This window comes from Tachypleus tridentatus, chromosome 12, assembly GCF_004210375.1.
Source record: "Tachypleus tridentatus isolate NWPU-2018 chromosome 12, ASM421037v1, whole genome shotgun sequence".
In the NCBI taxonomy this organism is placed as follows: domain Eukaryota; kingdom Metazoa; phylum Arthropoda; class Merostomata; order Xiphosura; family Limulidae; genus Tachypleus; species Tachypleus tridentatus.
Window position 1 is genome coordinate 94959659 of NC_134836.1, and position 15385 is coordinate 94975043.

At 32.8% G+C, this 15385-nt stretch overlaps 2 protein-coding genes across 7 annotated transcripts in view; one reads left to right on the forward strand and one right to left on the reverse strand.

Annotated features, from left to right (window-relative positions):
* Positions 1–13168, reverse strand: part of LOC143235696 (tachykinin-like peptides receptor 86C) — a 59124-nt gene extending 45956 nt beyond the window's left edge. Inside the window, exon 1 of the mRNA XM_076473911.1 lies at positions 13002–13168. Within this exon, the coding sequence (XP_076330026.1) occupies positions 13002–13168 (167 nt within the window). The remainder of the gene's footprint in view (positions 1–13001) is intronic.
* Positions 3037–15385, forward strand: part of LOC143234055 (uncharacterized) — a 46275-nt gene continuing 33926 nt past the window's right edge. For 4 of the 6 annotated variants that reach the window (XM_076471092.1, XM_076471097.1, XM_076471095.1 and 1 more), the window contains exon 1: positions 3037–4067. The gene's annotated coding sequence lies outside the window, so the exon portion shown is untranslated. Of the gene's footprint in view, positions 4234–15385 lie in introns of all 6 variants that reach the window. The other 2 variants (XM_076471093.1, XM_076471096.1) reach the window with 2 other exon arrangements.

Below are 15385 nucleotides of genomic sequence, written 5' to 3' on the forward strand. Positions count from 1 at the left end.
ATGACACGAAAAAGGTAATGAGGGGGTTGCCCCCAATCTGTTTTTACACTGATGGAATTTTCGTATCTTTACTGTTGTCCCTCATAGTGTTATTCTTTGTTAAGCCTCCCAAGGATCTTTAGGGCTGTAATGGGCAACTTATTTCTCAGTTTACTAATACGTATCTGGGTAAACTTTTACGAAGCTACTTTTAAAAGCTAAACAAACTTTAAACAGATCCACATTCTCTCAGTTGCTATTCAATCATAAAACTTGATTCCTGATTGCTATAGTATCTACTGGCATTTCTGTTCCATGTGACTGGCGCAGAGCAGTCCAACATACTTAAACAGAATAGTCTGGAATACAACTATTCCAAGAAACGGCAGCTTGGAAGCCTCCTTGACCGAATCCTGCTGTATTTAGATTAGCAAAGGTTGTATTAGGACATACCATTGACCCCATTCCCCATGTTTGTTTGGAATTAAGCACAAAGCTACACAAAGAATGGGCAATCTGTGCTCTAACCACTACGGGTATCGAAAACAGGTTTCTTGTGTTATAAGTCCGTAAACATACCGCCGTGCCACTTGGGTGCCTATTCCCCATGTTCCGAATTAGAACACCGAAAAAAAAATTAAAATGCGTTTATACTCAATATCTAAGTAAAAGATAATGAGATATGTAGTAGCTGTATTATTACAGCTATTAAGCAAATACAGTAAAGTTAAGTTACGCTTACGCCATCATATTCCTTAAAGTGATTTTTAGTTTGAATACACTTTTTTTTTCAAAGTGCTTACACACAATACGTGTTTTAATTTCTATTAGTTTTCAGTGAAATATAGATCATACTATTACAAGTCTGCACACACAAGAACCTGCGCTTTGTGAATTTTTTTGGTTTGATTTGAATTTCGCACAAAGCTACACAAGGGCTATCTGCGCTAGCCGTCCCTAATTTAGCAGTGTAGGACTAGAAGGAAGGTAGCTAATCATCATCACCCACCGCCAACTCTTGGAATACCCTTTTACCAACGAATAGTAGAATTGACCGTCATATTATAACGTCCCCACGGCTGAAACGGCGAGCATGTTTGGTGCGACGGGGATTCGAAGCCCCAACCCTCGGATTACGAGTCGAGTGTCTTAACCACTTGGCCATTCCAGGCCCACTTTGTGGGTTCTTAACAAAAATGAGAGATATTTGTAACAGAAACTATTAAAATGTCATTTCATTCCTTAGGTTTTACCTGTTTTGCAACAAAATACAATCACACGATATTTATGATTATATGTTTTATATTCCACTTCAACTCCAGATTACTTTATAACTACGTTTGACTTTTCAAATCTATAAAAGAATTTAACCCATTAACACTGAAAATATTTATTATAATTACTTCAAACTTACAAAGTTCCAGCAGTTATTTTTTATTTGTCTTTTAAGTTTAGACTGGATTACAATTTGTAATTCTTTGTAACACTTGGATAACTTATGTTTGCTTATACAGGATTTTACTATCCGCCAATGTATTAGTTTTGTGGCATTCTAAGATACTCTGATTTCCATTGTTTAGTTTTTGCAATAAGTTCGTCATAGATAAAGAGAAAGTACACAAAAGTTACAGGTCACGTTCTTTAATTACACAAAAACAAATCAAGAGTTCAATAAACACAGATGAGTATTTTTATCGTACTGTGAAGTATTGAAAAGAGATGGGAGAAACCCTTATTAAATATTTCTCAACAGTTTGGGTAGACAGTGTAGCTAATTTAATCAAAGCAAAGCACTGATCTACTACACAATAAAGAATTATTATAATACCTTTCGAAAATTCCAAACAAACTATAAACCAAAAAGTGAATAATAATCAAAAGGAAAAAACACAGATTATTTAGAACACTACAGGTCAAAGATAATCTCTGAACAGTATAAAAGTTTACAGTACAAGAAAGAAAAGAAAATTAATTCTATAAAAAATCTATATTAAAATGAACTATACCTCAATGGAAAATACCTGTTTGTATATCATTAAATCTCAAGACAAAAGCTGTCGAAAACATAGTGGTATACATTAACACTTTCTAAGCACATGTTAATGAGGGCCATTCACAAGTCAGTAAAATGTTGGTTTAGTTTGTTTTAAATTTCGCGCAAAGCTACATGAGGGTTATCTGCGCTAGCCGTCCCTAATTTAGCAGTGTAATACTAGAGGGAAGGCAACTAGTCGTCAACACCCACCGCCAACTCTTGGGCTACTCTTTTACCAACGAATAGTGGGATTGACTACACATTATAACGCAACCACGGCTGAAAGGGGGAACATGTTTGGTGTGACAGGAATTCGAACCCGTGACCTTCGGGTTACGAGTTGAGTGCCTTATCCACTTAGCCATGGCGGGCCAGTAAAAGGAACTTACACCCTAAGACCTCACCTTGTTTCAGGAGAAACAATCATTGCTGCTATTTATAACGTATTCTATGTTACAGTGTGTCTTTTCTTTTTCAGGCCCGGCATGGCCAAGCGTGTTAAGGCGTGCGACTCGTAATCTGAGGGTCGCGGGTTCGCATCCACATCGCGCCAAACATGCTCGCCCTTTCAGCCGTGGAGGGGTTATAATGTGCGAAATTCAAAAACAAACAAACAAAAAACAATCTTCTTTTTCAAAAGCCCCTCAGTGGCTCAGCGGTATGTCTGCGGACTTACATCGCTAAAATCCGGGTTTCGATATTTGTGGTGGGCAGAGCACAGATAACCCATTGTGTAGCTTTGTGCTTAATTCAAAACAACAACAACAACTTTTTAAAAAAATAAAGAATACACTAATCACTTTAATAATTCACCCAGTCTCATCAAATGAAAAAAAGGATCTTCTTGGTGTTTTCAATACTTTATGTAATTTATTCTGTTAAATCGTATTTCTTCGTGCGGTTCATTCAAATTATATTTGACGCTTTCGTACTTTCTCGTAACGTCCTGTAGATGACATCTCAATTCCCCAACCAGGTTATGTTATTTTTCGTAACACTTCTTTTTTAGGTTACCCAGGTTTTCGTGTTTTCATTTAGTGTTTTCAATTCAGCTTGAATAGAGATATTTTCTTTTAGCACTCTTTTTTTCATATTATTTTTTAATTTCGAAAATTACCTTTTTCATAACTGTGATGTGATTATTAATTTTTGATAATGGCGGTGCGTTAAGCTTAGGAAAATCATTAACATATCAAATCTCGTTTGTTCTATTTCGCGCAAGAGTGCTCGATGGTTATCTAAGCTAGCCTTCCTTAATTTTGAAGTGATAGACTAGATTATGAGACAAAAGGAAGTTGGTCAGAACCACCCATCTCCAATTTTTAGGCTGTGCATTAATAAGGAATAGGGAGCTTGACAGTAAATATTAATGCCCTCACAATTGAAAGAGCGAATATGTTTAGTGACGTGTTTCGAATCCGCGACTCGCACAATACCTTAACAAACCGCGCAAACACTTATTTCACTAGACCTAAACCTATTTTATTATTCACTGGGTATGACTAGTATGCAGAAGTTCAGTCCACCGATTTTTCTTATTCTAAAATACACTTATGACACTTTGTGTTTAAGTTTACATAATTCTCTTGTTATTTCTATTAAACCTCTGTTGATAATTTTTATAGTTTATCATCTTTGGGCAAGAGATGATAACAATAGGTCGTTTTTTTATTGATATTAACTCTTCTGTTTTTGAGCATAAAACTAAACAGTTTCATTTGTACATTGTAGCAGAAGTAGTAATGGACTTAATTAACCATAGCTGAAATTCTGTGTTTAAAAATCTTAAGTCGTCTCCTCATAGCCTAAGTTATCTATATAATCTTGAAAGTTGATAGTGACAACTGATTTAACAAAAGTGATAAATAACCCAAAGAAAAATGCGAAATAACAAATACAGAGAAAACACGTACGATGAACGTAACAACAACTGTTTAAATGTCAAGTGTGTCTTTTATTTGCTTTCCTCGTATGTTATTCAAACCTAGTGACTGTACTATACAACAAGCGCGTATACCACGGACCTATTTTTCGTTTGTTTTTTTTAAATTAGGTATGTATAAACGTACTTCTAGTTATATTTTTAAATTAAATTTTTTGATAATATTTTATGCTATCTGAATAATTTAAACTGACGTATAAAGGCTTTTATTATCAGTCTTTGTTTTTATGATGACGAGAAACCAACTTGAAGTAAAAATGTGTTCTGAAGACTGCTGGTACGTATATTAAAATTAAAATAAAGTACAGAACAACGTTTCGACTTTCTTGGGTGCATCTTATCCTATACTTTATTTTAATTAAAATTTTAATACCCATGCCAGCCGCCTTTAGAATAAGCCTATCTTTATTTATCATTTTACACTGTGGAATGGTAAAACTAAAAGGAATATTAAGAACTTGTTAATTTAAAAGTAAAGCGGAAAATCATTGTGATTTTTAGCTGAAATTGCAATAGCCTTGTGATGCTTATGTAGCATAACAGTATTTATTTTCGTATATATGTTACAGGAGTAAAAGCGTGTTTACATTCAAAATTATATGTGGAAAGGTTTACTAGCTATTCTAATTTAACTTGTAAGTAATAATGTTTAACAACGGTCACTTGTAAGAGTGCTGGGTCTTAGTGTTAGTTAACAGAAGTGTTTTTGACTACCCTCTGATGTTCACATTATGATACAAATAATTTATGCAACTCTTACAACGCAGTGGGAAACGTGTAATAACTGCAGAATAAATAAATAATTTATAATCAAGGCCAAAATGTTTTAGCAGTAAAGGGTTAATGAATATTTAAGGGCTGGATTTAGTGATTAGTTCTGTGTTTGTCGGGTGAGGATAAGAATTAAGACATGTAGATAGCTCCATGTAGTTCAATGATTTATAATTATAGTGTTGTCTCATTACAATAAGGAATTATGGTGTAATAAACATTCTCTATTTAAGAATTTATATTATTACAGTATTTGATATTATTATTGTATGGATGCATCTGATCTTATGGTATGTCAATGTTATATATATTTTTTAATTTAATCATTGAAATTGTTAGATTGTTAATTTTGAAATACTCTTAAAAACATGACAGAAAGCCATTTGTTTCATTAAAATCAACATAAGCAAAAAGTATTCAATAAAAATTTAATAGTTTCAAATGATAAGCACACACTACATAGCCAAGATAGATTCACCAAAGATAAACTGCCTTATTAACATGTTATCTGGAGGATATAAAGGATGTGGACTTGGAATACTTAGATTTTTAAAGCAATGAATTATGTAAAACATAAAAAATTATGTCAAAAACTCTCATTAGTAAAGGGTGAGGAAAAAATTAAAGATGATAGTTGGATGAAAGAAAACAAAAAGTGGGTGTTATTAATGAAGTTTAGTAAAATTAGACCACTGTTACCAGTGGATTACTTTGGGAATCAGGGCTTTGCTTTTATTTATTTGCATAAGTGATATTGCTGAGAGTAAAATTAATAAATTACTACAATTTGCTAATGACATTAGATACTTCAAGCTATAATTATAATGCTTAGTTGGAGAATATTACAGAATTATTATTATTAGTTGATTAGTTGATCAAATATTTGGCAAATAATCTTTAATTCTAGTAAATACACAAAATGCATTTATCATAATTTGGATTGCACATTAAATATGTATTGGAGTTATTTCAATAGCATTACTGAAGAATAGGATCTTGGCATAGTGGTGCATAAGTCAGTTAAGCCATCGAAATTGTGCTCTGTTGTTAGTGTGAAGGTAACAGAATTTTAGTTATCTACTATTTAGGTTTCACTTGAAATACTGTTTACAGTTGTGGATATTGACTTTTGTACTGAAAAGAATTCAGAGGAGGGCTACTAGGATGGTTTTAGAGATGGAAAGCTTATTTTATTAGAAACAAGTTAACATTTAATAATTTTTTTTAACAAAAGAACAGTAAAGAGTGTTCTTATTAAAATTTATAAGGCCTTTGATTTATTTTTACCATATTTGAAGATGATAGGATGAGAGGACGTAAGTGTAAGATTTCAAAAAGACAGTAAGATTCAGTTTTAGTTTTTTAACACAGTGATTAGTTTATGAAATAAGTTATCATTGGTAGCAGTGGAAACCAGCACTTTAATTAGAGTTTAAAAAGTAAATTAATGATTTCCTTAAAAGTTAAGTGTGAGTATACAACAGTGGTCTTAAAGGACCATATGGGTCCATGTTATTTGTATTTTATGTTCCAACAGTTTGATAGGAGAGTAGATAATTTCCTGAAAACCAAAAGATGGGTTTGTTTTTCTTTTGCTCAGGAGTGGGTGTCAAAATAAATAGTTTGTTGTTTGTAATGTTATGTTGAACATTTGAATGAGATATCCTATAGTTTTGTGCTTCAGAGAAAACATGTTCAAATCTTTAACTCCTTGTTCTTTAAGTAAAATAAGAATAATTCAGGTAGCTCACCTGTACTTCTCCAAATAAGTCAATAGAATTTCTCTCATAAGGGAGACCAAAACTGAACACAGTATTTATAATGAGGCTTTACCAAAGTTTGTTTAAATGATAATTATCTTTTTTACTCTTGAACTCCTTGTTTCTGTAAATACATCTCAAAACCATATTTTCTCTTTGTAATTGGTCTGTTATTTTTAACATTTTCCCTAGATTATTTCATTTTTAAAAATAAGTATGGCATTGGCTATCTTCCATTCATCAGGAATTATCTTATTGTTTATAGATCTCTGGAAGATTTGATTTAAGACCTCCACAAACGTAATCATTTTAAAGTTTTAACTTAGGATAAATTTTATAATGTCCAGGATATTTACTTTCAGTAGGCTTGTTAGCTTTTACAAAACAGCAAGCCATAGTTTCCTGTAATACTAATATTACCTTTGGAATTTATTCTTCTGCTTTAAAAATTTAATCAGCTTAGGTATTTCAATATCATTAACATTTGTAAAACAATAGTAAAAAAAAATTTTCACACTTGAATCATGCATTCCTCCTCAACAATAAGGTTTCCACTTAAATCTTTAGAATATCCGATATTTTCTTTCATTGTCTCTTTGCTCTTAAAGCTTATAATAACCATTTAAACTTTAATTACAGTTGCAAACTAAGAGGTATGACTAGTGACTAGCTTAGTGTGTCACATAAACTAATAAATCATTTGAAATTAGTATTGATTATTATTGTCTTTTGATTATTTCAACAGTCAGTTAATTAAAATTAAATCAATTGTCAGAAAAATAACCCATCAATATTGGGGTTTCCAATTCTTATGCTTACCTTATGGGACATTAGTAAGATTTTTCGGTTGTAATTCTACAAACAAGGGTTCAATTCCCATTGATGGATACAGAAGATAGCCTTATGTGGCTTTGCTGTAACAAAACATACACTGATTGTTACTGTTTTCAGTTTATCAAAACTATTCAAGTAATAGAAAAATTATCATCAAATTTGCTTGCCCTGTCTTATGTGTAGCAGAGTTACTGTCTGCTGCTGTCACTAAATTGTAACTGCTGACTAGAGAAAAAGCAGTTGTGTGACAGCACCCCTCCCCACCCCATCAATGGCAAGCTTGAGGGCTTATGCACTAAATATTTTGATTTAGTAGCCATGGTGGGTACAGCAAAAATGGCTCATTGCATAGCATCATGCTTAAATACAAAGAAAAGAATCTATGATAAATTATTTAACTTTGAACAGTAATTTATAAGACCAATTTAAAATATAGATATCCAACTTCTGAACGTTTCTAAAAGGTCCGTGGTATTATATCACTTCTCTGTTGAGAATTTAGAATGTAAATATGTAAGTACGTGCATATAAATATAATGATAATGTTGTTTTTCCTTTTTACTACATGCATGTGCCAGAAGGGCTGGTCAAAACTGTAAGTTATGTATGTATGCATTTGTTTAAATTGTTACAGTAATCTCCAAGTCTAAAAATTTTAATTTTTTGTATTGTAATTAATAAAAATTAGAATTGTAACAAGAGTAATTTAACACAAATTTCTGGATTGTTACAATTTAAATATAAATAAAAAAGCTTTCTTAACTTTCTTCTATATATATTTTATATATATTCTTTTATATGATTTTTAGAATTATATCAAGACTTTCTAAAAGACAAATAATAGTAAAAAGAACTTCATGTGCATAATTATATTCTATATTTTTATCATATAAGATATAACTTCACTGAATTTTAATATTTATACTAAGTGTGATATAACTCTCTTACCTTATGTGATTAAGAAAGAATCGAGTTCTTGGAAGTTGCATTAACAAATAAAACATTTCTGGGTATCTTATAGTCAGGTGGCAACACATGTTCAGTCTTTCCCAACAACTTTAGGATCTGTATACACACAGCATATAGTTGTCAAATAAATCTGTTTGACAGTAGCACAAACCTTGTAAGTTGAGTACTGCAGTATAAATGTGACACTTTTTTCATTTAAAAATAGTTTAGTTAGAAACCATGGAAGTACATTTAAATTTTTTTTTCTGTCAGTCTAAAGACTGGTTAGGTTTCAGTAGACATACAGCAGGTGTAATTGAAAATAATATTAATATTCTGCTATGTTTGGTTCCTAGTAGGTATTTTTAAATGCAACGTGTAATTTCCAGTTGCACTATATACAAGGAATTGAACTTTTAGTGTGTTACAAGTAGTTTATATGTGTACTAAAGTAACCTCTGCAGTTTTATTTGTGTGGTTGACAAGACTCAAGTGTTCATGAAATAAGTTATGACTAATATTTGCCAGAAATTATTTTACAGGTACATGTAATGTGCTTTGATTTAAAGCTTGTACAATAGACGTGTTTTACGTCCATTGTTGACCTCCAATTCATTTTCTTTTAAATTGTAGAGTGTCATTCTTGACAGTGGTGCATGAACAGTTTTATTCAGTCATCTTCAATGACTTGGCTTGTTTTGTAGGTCAACCTAGATCCTACACACACACACACACACACACACACACACACACACACACACACACACACACACAGAATGTATTAACATTATTTTCATTCATGTTAAAACATACTGCACAAACTTACAATTATAACTCGTGTGGATTCCTCCTTTTTTACTGAAAGTTAGTGTATCTAATTATTGAATAAAAAAACATTGTTAAAGTTCCAGTTGCTAGGTACATAAAGGATTCAGGTTCCTCAGTGCTTCACAGTAATTGCCACTGTGTAAAATAGCTATTGTGGCAGGTTAACACACTTTTATAAGGAAGCAATTTAATTTGGATTTAGTATTCCACCTTTTTCATACTGTATGTTTTGTATGCAAGTAAACACTATATGCTCATGTTGAGTCAGAATTTGTTTTCTTAATTTGGAGTATGAAATTAATTTATTAAGCTAGTTAGCCACACTAAAGACTCATTCAGATTTTCAGAGTGTTGTTAAATTCAATGCATTCTTTGGTAAATACAGTATAGGTAAGATTTACAGCATACTTACTATGATTTTAATAAATTTCTATTTGATAAGGGGTGTTGCAAAAAGGATGTCCTCCCCTTCAAACAAGAAAAATTTTGCAAGTCTGAAGACCCTTGAAAAAATCAATACATGTAATGATGCCATTTATGAAACATCACTATAATACAATTAAAGTACCATTAATATAATTTTTGTCATGTTGTTAGTTATGATGATGTTGAATTGAGTTCAGATTTGTGTTGCTTCTGCTGCACTTGGTCTTACACATAGATTTGAGGGTTGCAGGTTTGCATCTCTGTTGCACCAAATATGCTTGCCTTTTCAGCCATGGGGACATTATAATGTAACGGTCAATCCCACTATTCATTGGTAAAAGAGTAGCCCAAGAGTTGGTAGTGGGTGGTGATGACTAACTGTCCCCGCTAGTCTTACACTTCTAAATTAGGGATGGCTAGAGCAGATAGCCCTCAAGTAGCTTTGTGCGAAATTCAAAAACAAAAACAAAAAATCCACACAGACTAATGGCAGACATTTTGAAGAATTTCAAAGCTTCAAATTATCACATTTTAATGGCAAACTTGAAGAATCCCATAACAGTGAAACTTGTGGCAGAAACTTTGCAAACTACTGGAAAAAATGTTCAGTGTTGGTGGAATTCAGATCTAAAAGAAAAAAACCTTTACAATGAATCAAAGCAGACTGTTGGAAGAAAGCAACAACTTTCAGCTTTGATGACGAGGTAAAATGGAACAGATGCTTAAAATCCTAATCAGCCATGTTAGGCTGATTAATTTTATTTATTTATTATTCTAGTTAGCTAATGGACCTTCTAACTGTCTACTAAACAATTCAGATTTTGGTCTCTGATGTCCATGCATCAAGTCATTCACATAATACTGCTGACTTTCTGAAGGTCATCAGACAATATTTATCTTGGCTTTAATTTACCTCTATATTTACTTCTGTCAAGTTTGCACTTGTGAACCTCTTTAACTCGTGCAACTTATCTATATGAGGAGGATTAGGTTATTGGTACTCCTCACTAAAACTTCTCTACAAGAACAACTCCACACATCAAATGAACAAGTAGACTAAACATGTTAATGCAGTCTTAAGCCAGTGCATTTCAAGAATTTACCCCTCTTTTGGAAATGTTCATTTTCTGATTTAAGATAGTTTTACCCTCTGCTGTTGGTATTAGTAAAAAAATTTTAAATGGTGATCTGGAGGATATCTGTCAATATTTCAGATCACCTTAAATGTCTAATCTTCAAAATCAGTATATAGGTACAAACATTGCTGGATCAAGACAATCATAGGGCCTAGGCACCTTCTGTTTGTTAGTCCTACAAGCCATATAAGTTAAATCAAAGATTAATTTTTAAGGATAATTTCCATGGACTCATTGTGCATAATAAATAATCTGTCCCTGGGTATAAATTACAGATACCTCAGATTTGTTTAGGATAATGATTGCAGTTGGATCATATCAGCAAATTTTCTCTGAACATTCTCCAAGAGCTTAATAACATTTTTCTTTAAAATTGTATCAAATGGTATTATATTCTGGTGTATTTGGATGAAACTGAATCAGCATTTGAGCCAGTGGATAGGTCTCATTTAATAACTGGAGACATAATAATGTTCTCAATCATGAATTAATATTAAATCTCTTGCTGATTAAGTCATGGTGTTAAAAGTAGTAGTGAGATTGGACTAAAAAAGCAAACAAGCAGCCTTTATTGTTTTAGTAAAACACAAACTTAGTATATGTTGAATTCTCTACATTCACATATTGAAGTTAAATTTGTGTACCAGACTCTTGAACTACAACATTTCTAAGAAAACTCAAATTTATCCAGACCTAGTGGTGCTACCCACGTGAAAGGTCATTATCATTGAACTTTAAGTGAGACCATAACCTTTAAATATCACTTGAATGACTATTGGAAAACATTACTGTAAACATCATTGCACAACATGCAGTTTTGTAGTAACATAGGTAAGTAGAATGAAATTGGGTTGATGGATTTCTCAACCAAGTACTGTGTGAAACTAGCAGATACATAGAACAAAAAATATATTCAAAATAAATATGATAACATTACAGGAAGATATAAATGCATGATATGTTCTCATATCACACTTTCTACTTTTCCCTTCTTAAGCTGAATTTTAATTTAAAAAATTTTTTTTACATTTATATCTGAAAACACATATCAATAAGTGCAATATAAAAATTACAATCAAATATCTTCAAACAAAGAAATTGAGTTGTGAACAAAAACATTGAACTAATTGTTTAATATATGGTACAAAATAACCCTTTAATATACAAAGTACATATATTGAAAAAATAACTCATCTAATAAAAAAGTAATATGGCATTACAGAAACTTTCAACAAACAATTGCCATAAAAAATGAAAAAAATTAGTAAAAATTGCACACAGTGAATGTACTTTATCCTTTAACAGTGGTCATCTACCCCCTTGTGAGAGGAGGGAGACCTAGCATGTTATATAGTTACAAAAACAAATGCTAAGTCATAATAAAACATCACAGTGTAAACCCTTTAATAATGGTTAACGTAAAACATAATAATAGCATATCAAAGTAACCCTTCACAAGAAAATCCTACATTTGTGCAAAAAGAAATACTTTTACAAAATATAGGTAACATATAAGAGCTTTTTAATAAATGAACCAGAAACACTGAATAAACCATTTTACATTGAAGAAAATCAACTTATTTAAATTCACTATACTGTACAAAACCTGACAAACTATGTACACAAGTATATACACCCAGTCTCAGTATATATAAAAACATAGAATACAGCTGAAGTACTTACAATGCCTTGACAATACATTATGAAGAAACTTTTCAAAATGATCATAAAACTTTTGGCAACAGAAAAAAAACAAGAAGACACACAGGTACAACTCTGTGTGTGTGTGTATGTAAAGAAATATAGAATAAACATTCACAAACTGTGCACTTACCACAACAGCAGCTCTTAAATTCAACTTCCCTCACCCTTATTTCAGTCCTAACAATAAATTCTCTAAGACAACCATTGATTTTTGATTGGCAACCATCATATCACTGATAATGGTTTGGACTGGGCTAAGGCTTACCTGTTCTAATCCAGTATAGAATATAGCTGGTGGACTTTTTCTTGTAAGTGGGCAGGAAGGAGATGGTGGAACACCATTGAAGACAATGGTCTTTCAAATTATACATGGCCTAGACCTCTGTCCAGCACAGATAAAATAACCCTTGTGTAGCTTTGTGCAAAATTGAAAACAAACCAAACCTCTGTCCATTCAGCTGCTATTTCTTGGAAGTTCCACTTAAGGACATGAATTTACACCACTGTTGTGAGGATTATGGGATGGTGATGAGTGGGATCATAAGCAGGTTGACCCGTGGCTGCCATTGAGAGAGGTGATTCTTGGGATATTTCAGGTGGGCAATGCTTGGCTTCTAGCATTATATTCTTTACTATACCTGGAGTCCAGCAATTCATGCAATATTAGTGGCTCATCATCAACATATAAGTACCTTTGTTCCACCACAAAAGTTCCTATTGCTATTGATGGTAAAAGTGGTGCAGGCATCATGGTTACAACTGCCACCTTGTAATGTCTGCTGGAATTGTCACCATCATGATCCATTAATAATAGTGCTTGCCAAATGTTGATGTATGTTTTGCCTCAGCATCCCTGACATTTAATTATTCTTCATGGTAGTTGCAGCTAGAAGAAAAACTTCTTGGGCTTCACGATGTAAGGTCTTACAGGAAGTGGCTGATATCTGGTGCCTACAACTCACTGTCATTAGACTACTTCAAAAGAGGTTTTTAATGCTGAGATATTTGTCATTTCTCCTTTTTTACGGCTATTATTAAACAACTGTTGGTGGTGACTGAGTTGCTGGTGAGTTCATTTTGATGACCATGAAGGTGGTTTTGAGTTAATCTATGGTCTTTTTCATTACTCTTTCTAAAAAGAGCTCATTTGGGTTGCTTAGCCTTGGAGACTTTAATGCTTTCCCAACTAATGTCTTGGTGAAGTGTTGAAAGTCCAGTGCATTAGCTAGTAATGCATTTTCTTTCATAGGCTGTACTGTGCAACAGACCATGCTGTCTTAAGGCATCTTTGAAGTCCAGCTCTTCACCAAACAGAAAGTATTGGTTTTACAGAGATTTCCTATAACTTCCTCCTTCCATGGCAGTGTAAAAGAAACTTTGGCACAGTAGAGAATGTGACATAATTGGCTACTTGAGGACAAGATAACCAATTTATTCCCAACTTTGACCATAATTGACAAAGGTCCAGATTAAATATCCAAGGTTGATGAATTCCAGTCATTCAAAAGGTTAGGTATATTTATAGGTTTAAAGAGGACCATCACTGCCTGATTAAAACCATTACTTCATTTTAAAAACTACCTTTTTTTAAGCGGCATTTTTCGAAGCTCACATGTTCATGCCCTTAACATACAAATCCCTAGTGGCAATGAACTTTGTCATTCTGTAAAGTTTATTGGGTCTCTTTTTCACCAATACGTTTACAGCCAGGCTTCAATTGTCATGACAATGGCCATCTTGCTTGCTCTTTAACCTAAATCCATTCATTACACTACCATTTGGCTGTTACATGAGCAGCATATTGTTCCAATAGGAAAGGAATAGTATCAAGACTGCAACCTTGAATCATACACTCATTAACATTTACATTGTCTTTCGTTATGGATCTTTTTCCAGTTACATATTTGGTACTAATGTGGTATTTTTCGGTTAAAAAGTAATTTACAAACAATTGTCAAAAGGTTATATTCTAAATAACAGTAGATTTACTCAGAAAATAAGGAGAATAATTTTAAATCTGATAACAGAATTTTTTTCTGAGGCTGGTGTGAAATAACAAGACTGGACAAATTTAGTGAAAACTGATACAGTTTTTATTATGAAACAAACATACTTTGTACAGATATAGTCAAAGTCACTTTTTGGTTCCACGACTTTTTTTCTCTTTGGATAGAATTCCATTGAGATAAATAAAGTGATCTTAAACTGTGAATCAGAATACAAAGGAAATTATTTGGTTCTGATTTGTTGATGACATACCTTCTGTTCGACTAAATAATGAAAATAGTTTCCAAGTTTTTTTCCAGAAGATTAACGAACAGTACTGTTAAGTTTAAAGTCGAATGGGAACTCAATAATTCCTTCTATAGACATTCTCATAATAAGAACGGAAATGGAACCTGTTTTCTATATATAGAAAATCAACGAACATTTTTAAGAGCTTATAGAATTTGTCATTACACGACACTGATGATTAAATTAGAAATAAGTATACAGTTTTAGAAAGATTGCAGTGTCCTATAGTCTATCTGAAATGCCCATGAAAAGACTAGGACTCAAGGGCTATCTGCGATAGCTGCCCCTAATGTAGCAGTGTAAGACCAGAGGGAAGGCAGCTAGTCATCACCACCTACCGCCAACTCTTGGACTACGCTTTTACCAACGAATAGTGGGATTGACCGAACATTATAGCGTTCCCACCGCTGAAAGGGCGAGTATATTTGGTGTGACGGGATTCAAATCCGCGACTCGCAGATTATGGGTCGAGTGCCTTAACCACTTACCATGCCGGGCCCGTTAAAAGCATTAGAGATATAACATCTCCAACTTTGATTGAGATTTTTCCTTTCTTTTATCTTCTTCGCAACAATAGTTCCAAGTTTCACTGTGTCGGTATTTGGATATTGATGTTGTTAAATACCAGGAGGGTCAGGTACATTTGACGTCTTCCTCCTCCCGAACGATTATAGCGTCTGTCTTTAGGGTTTTTTTTTTAAAGCTTTGGGCCAGAGTAAAAGTATAA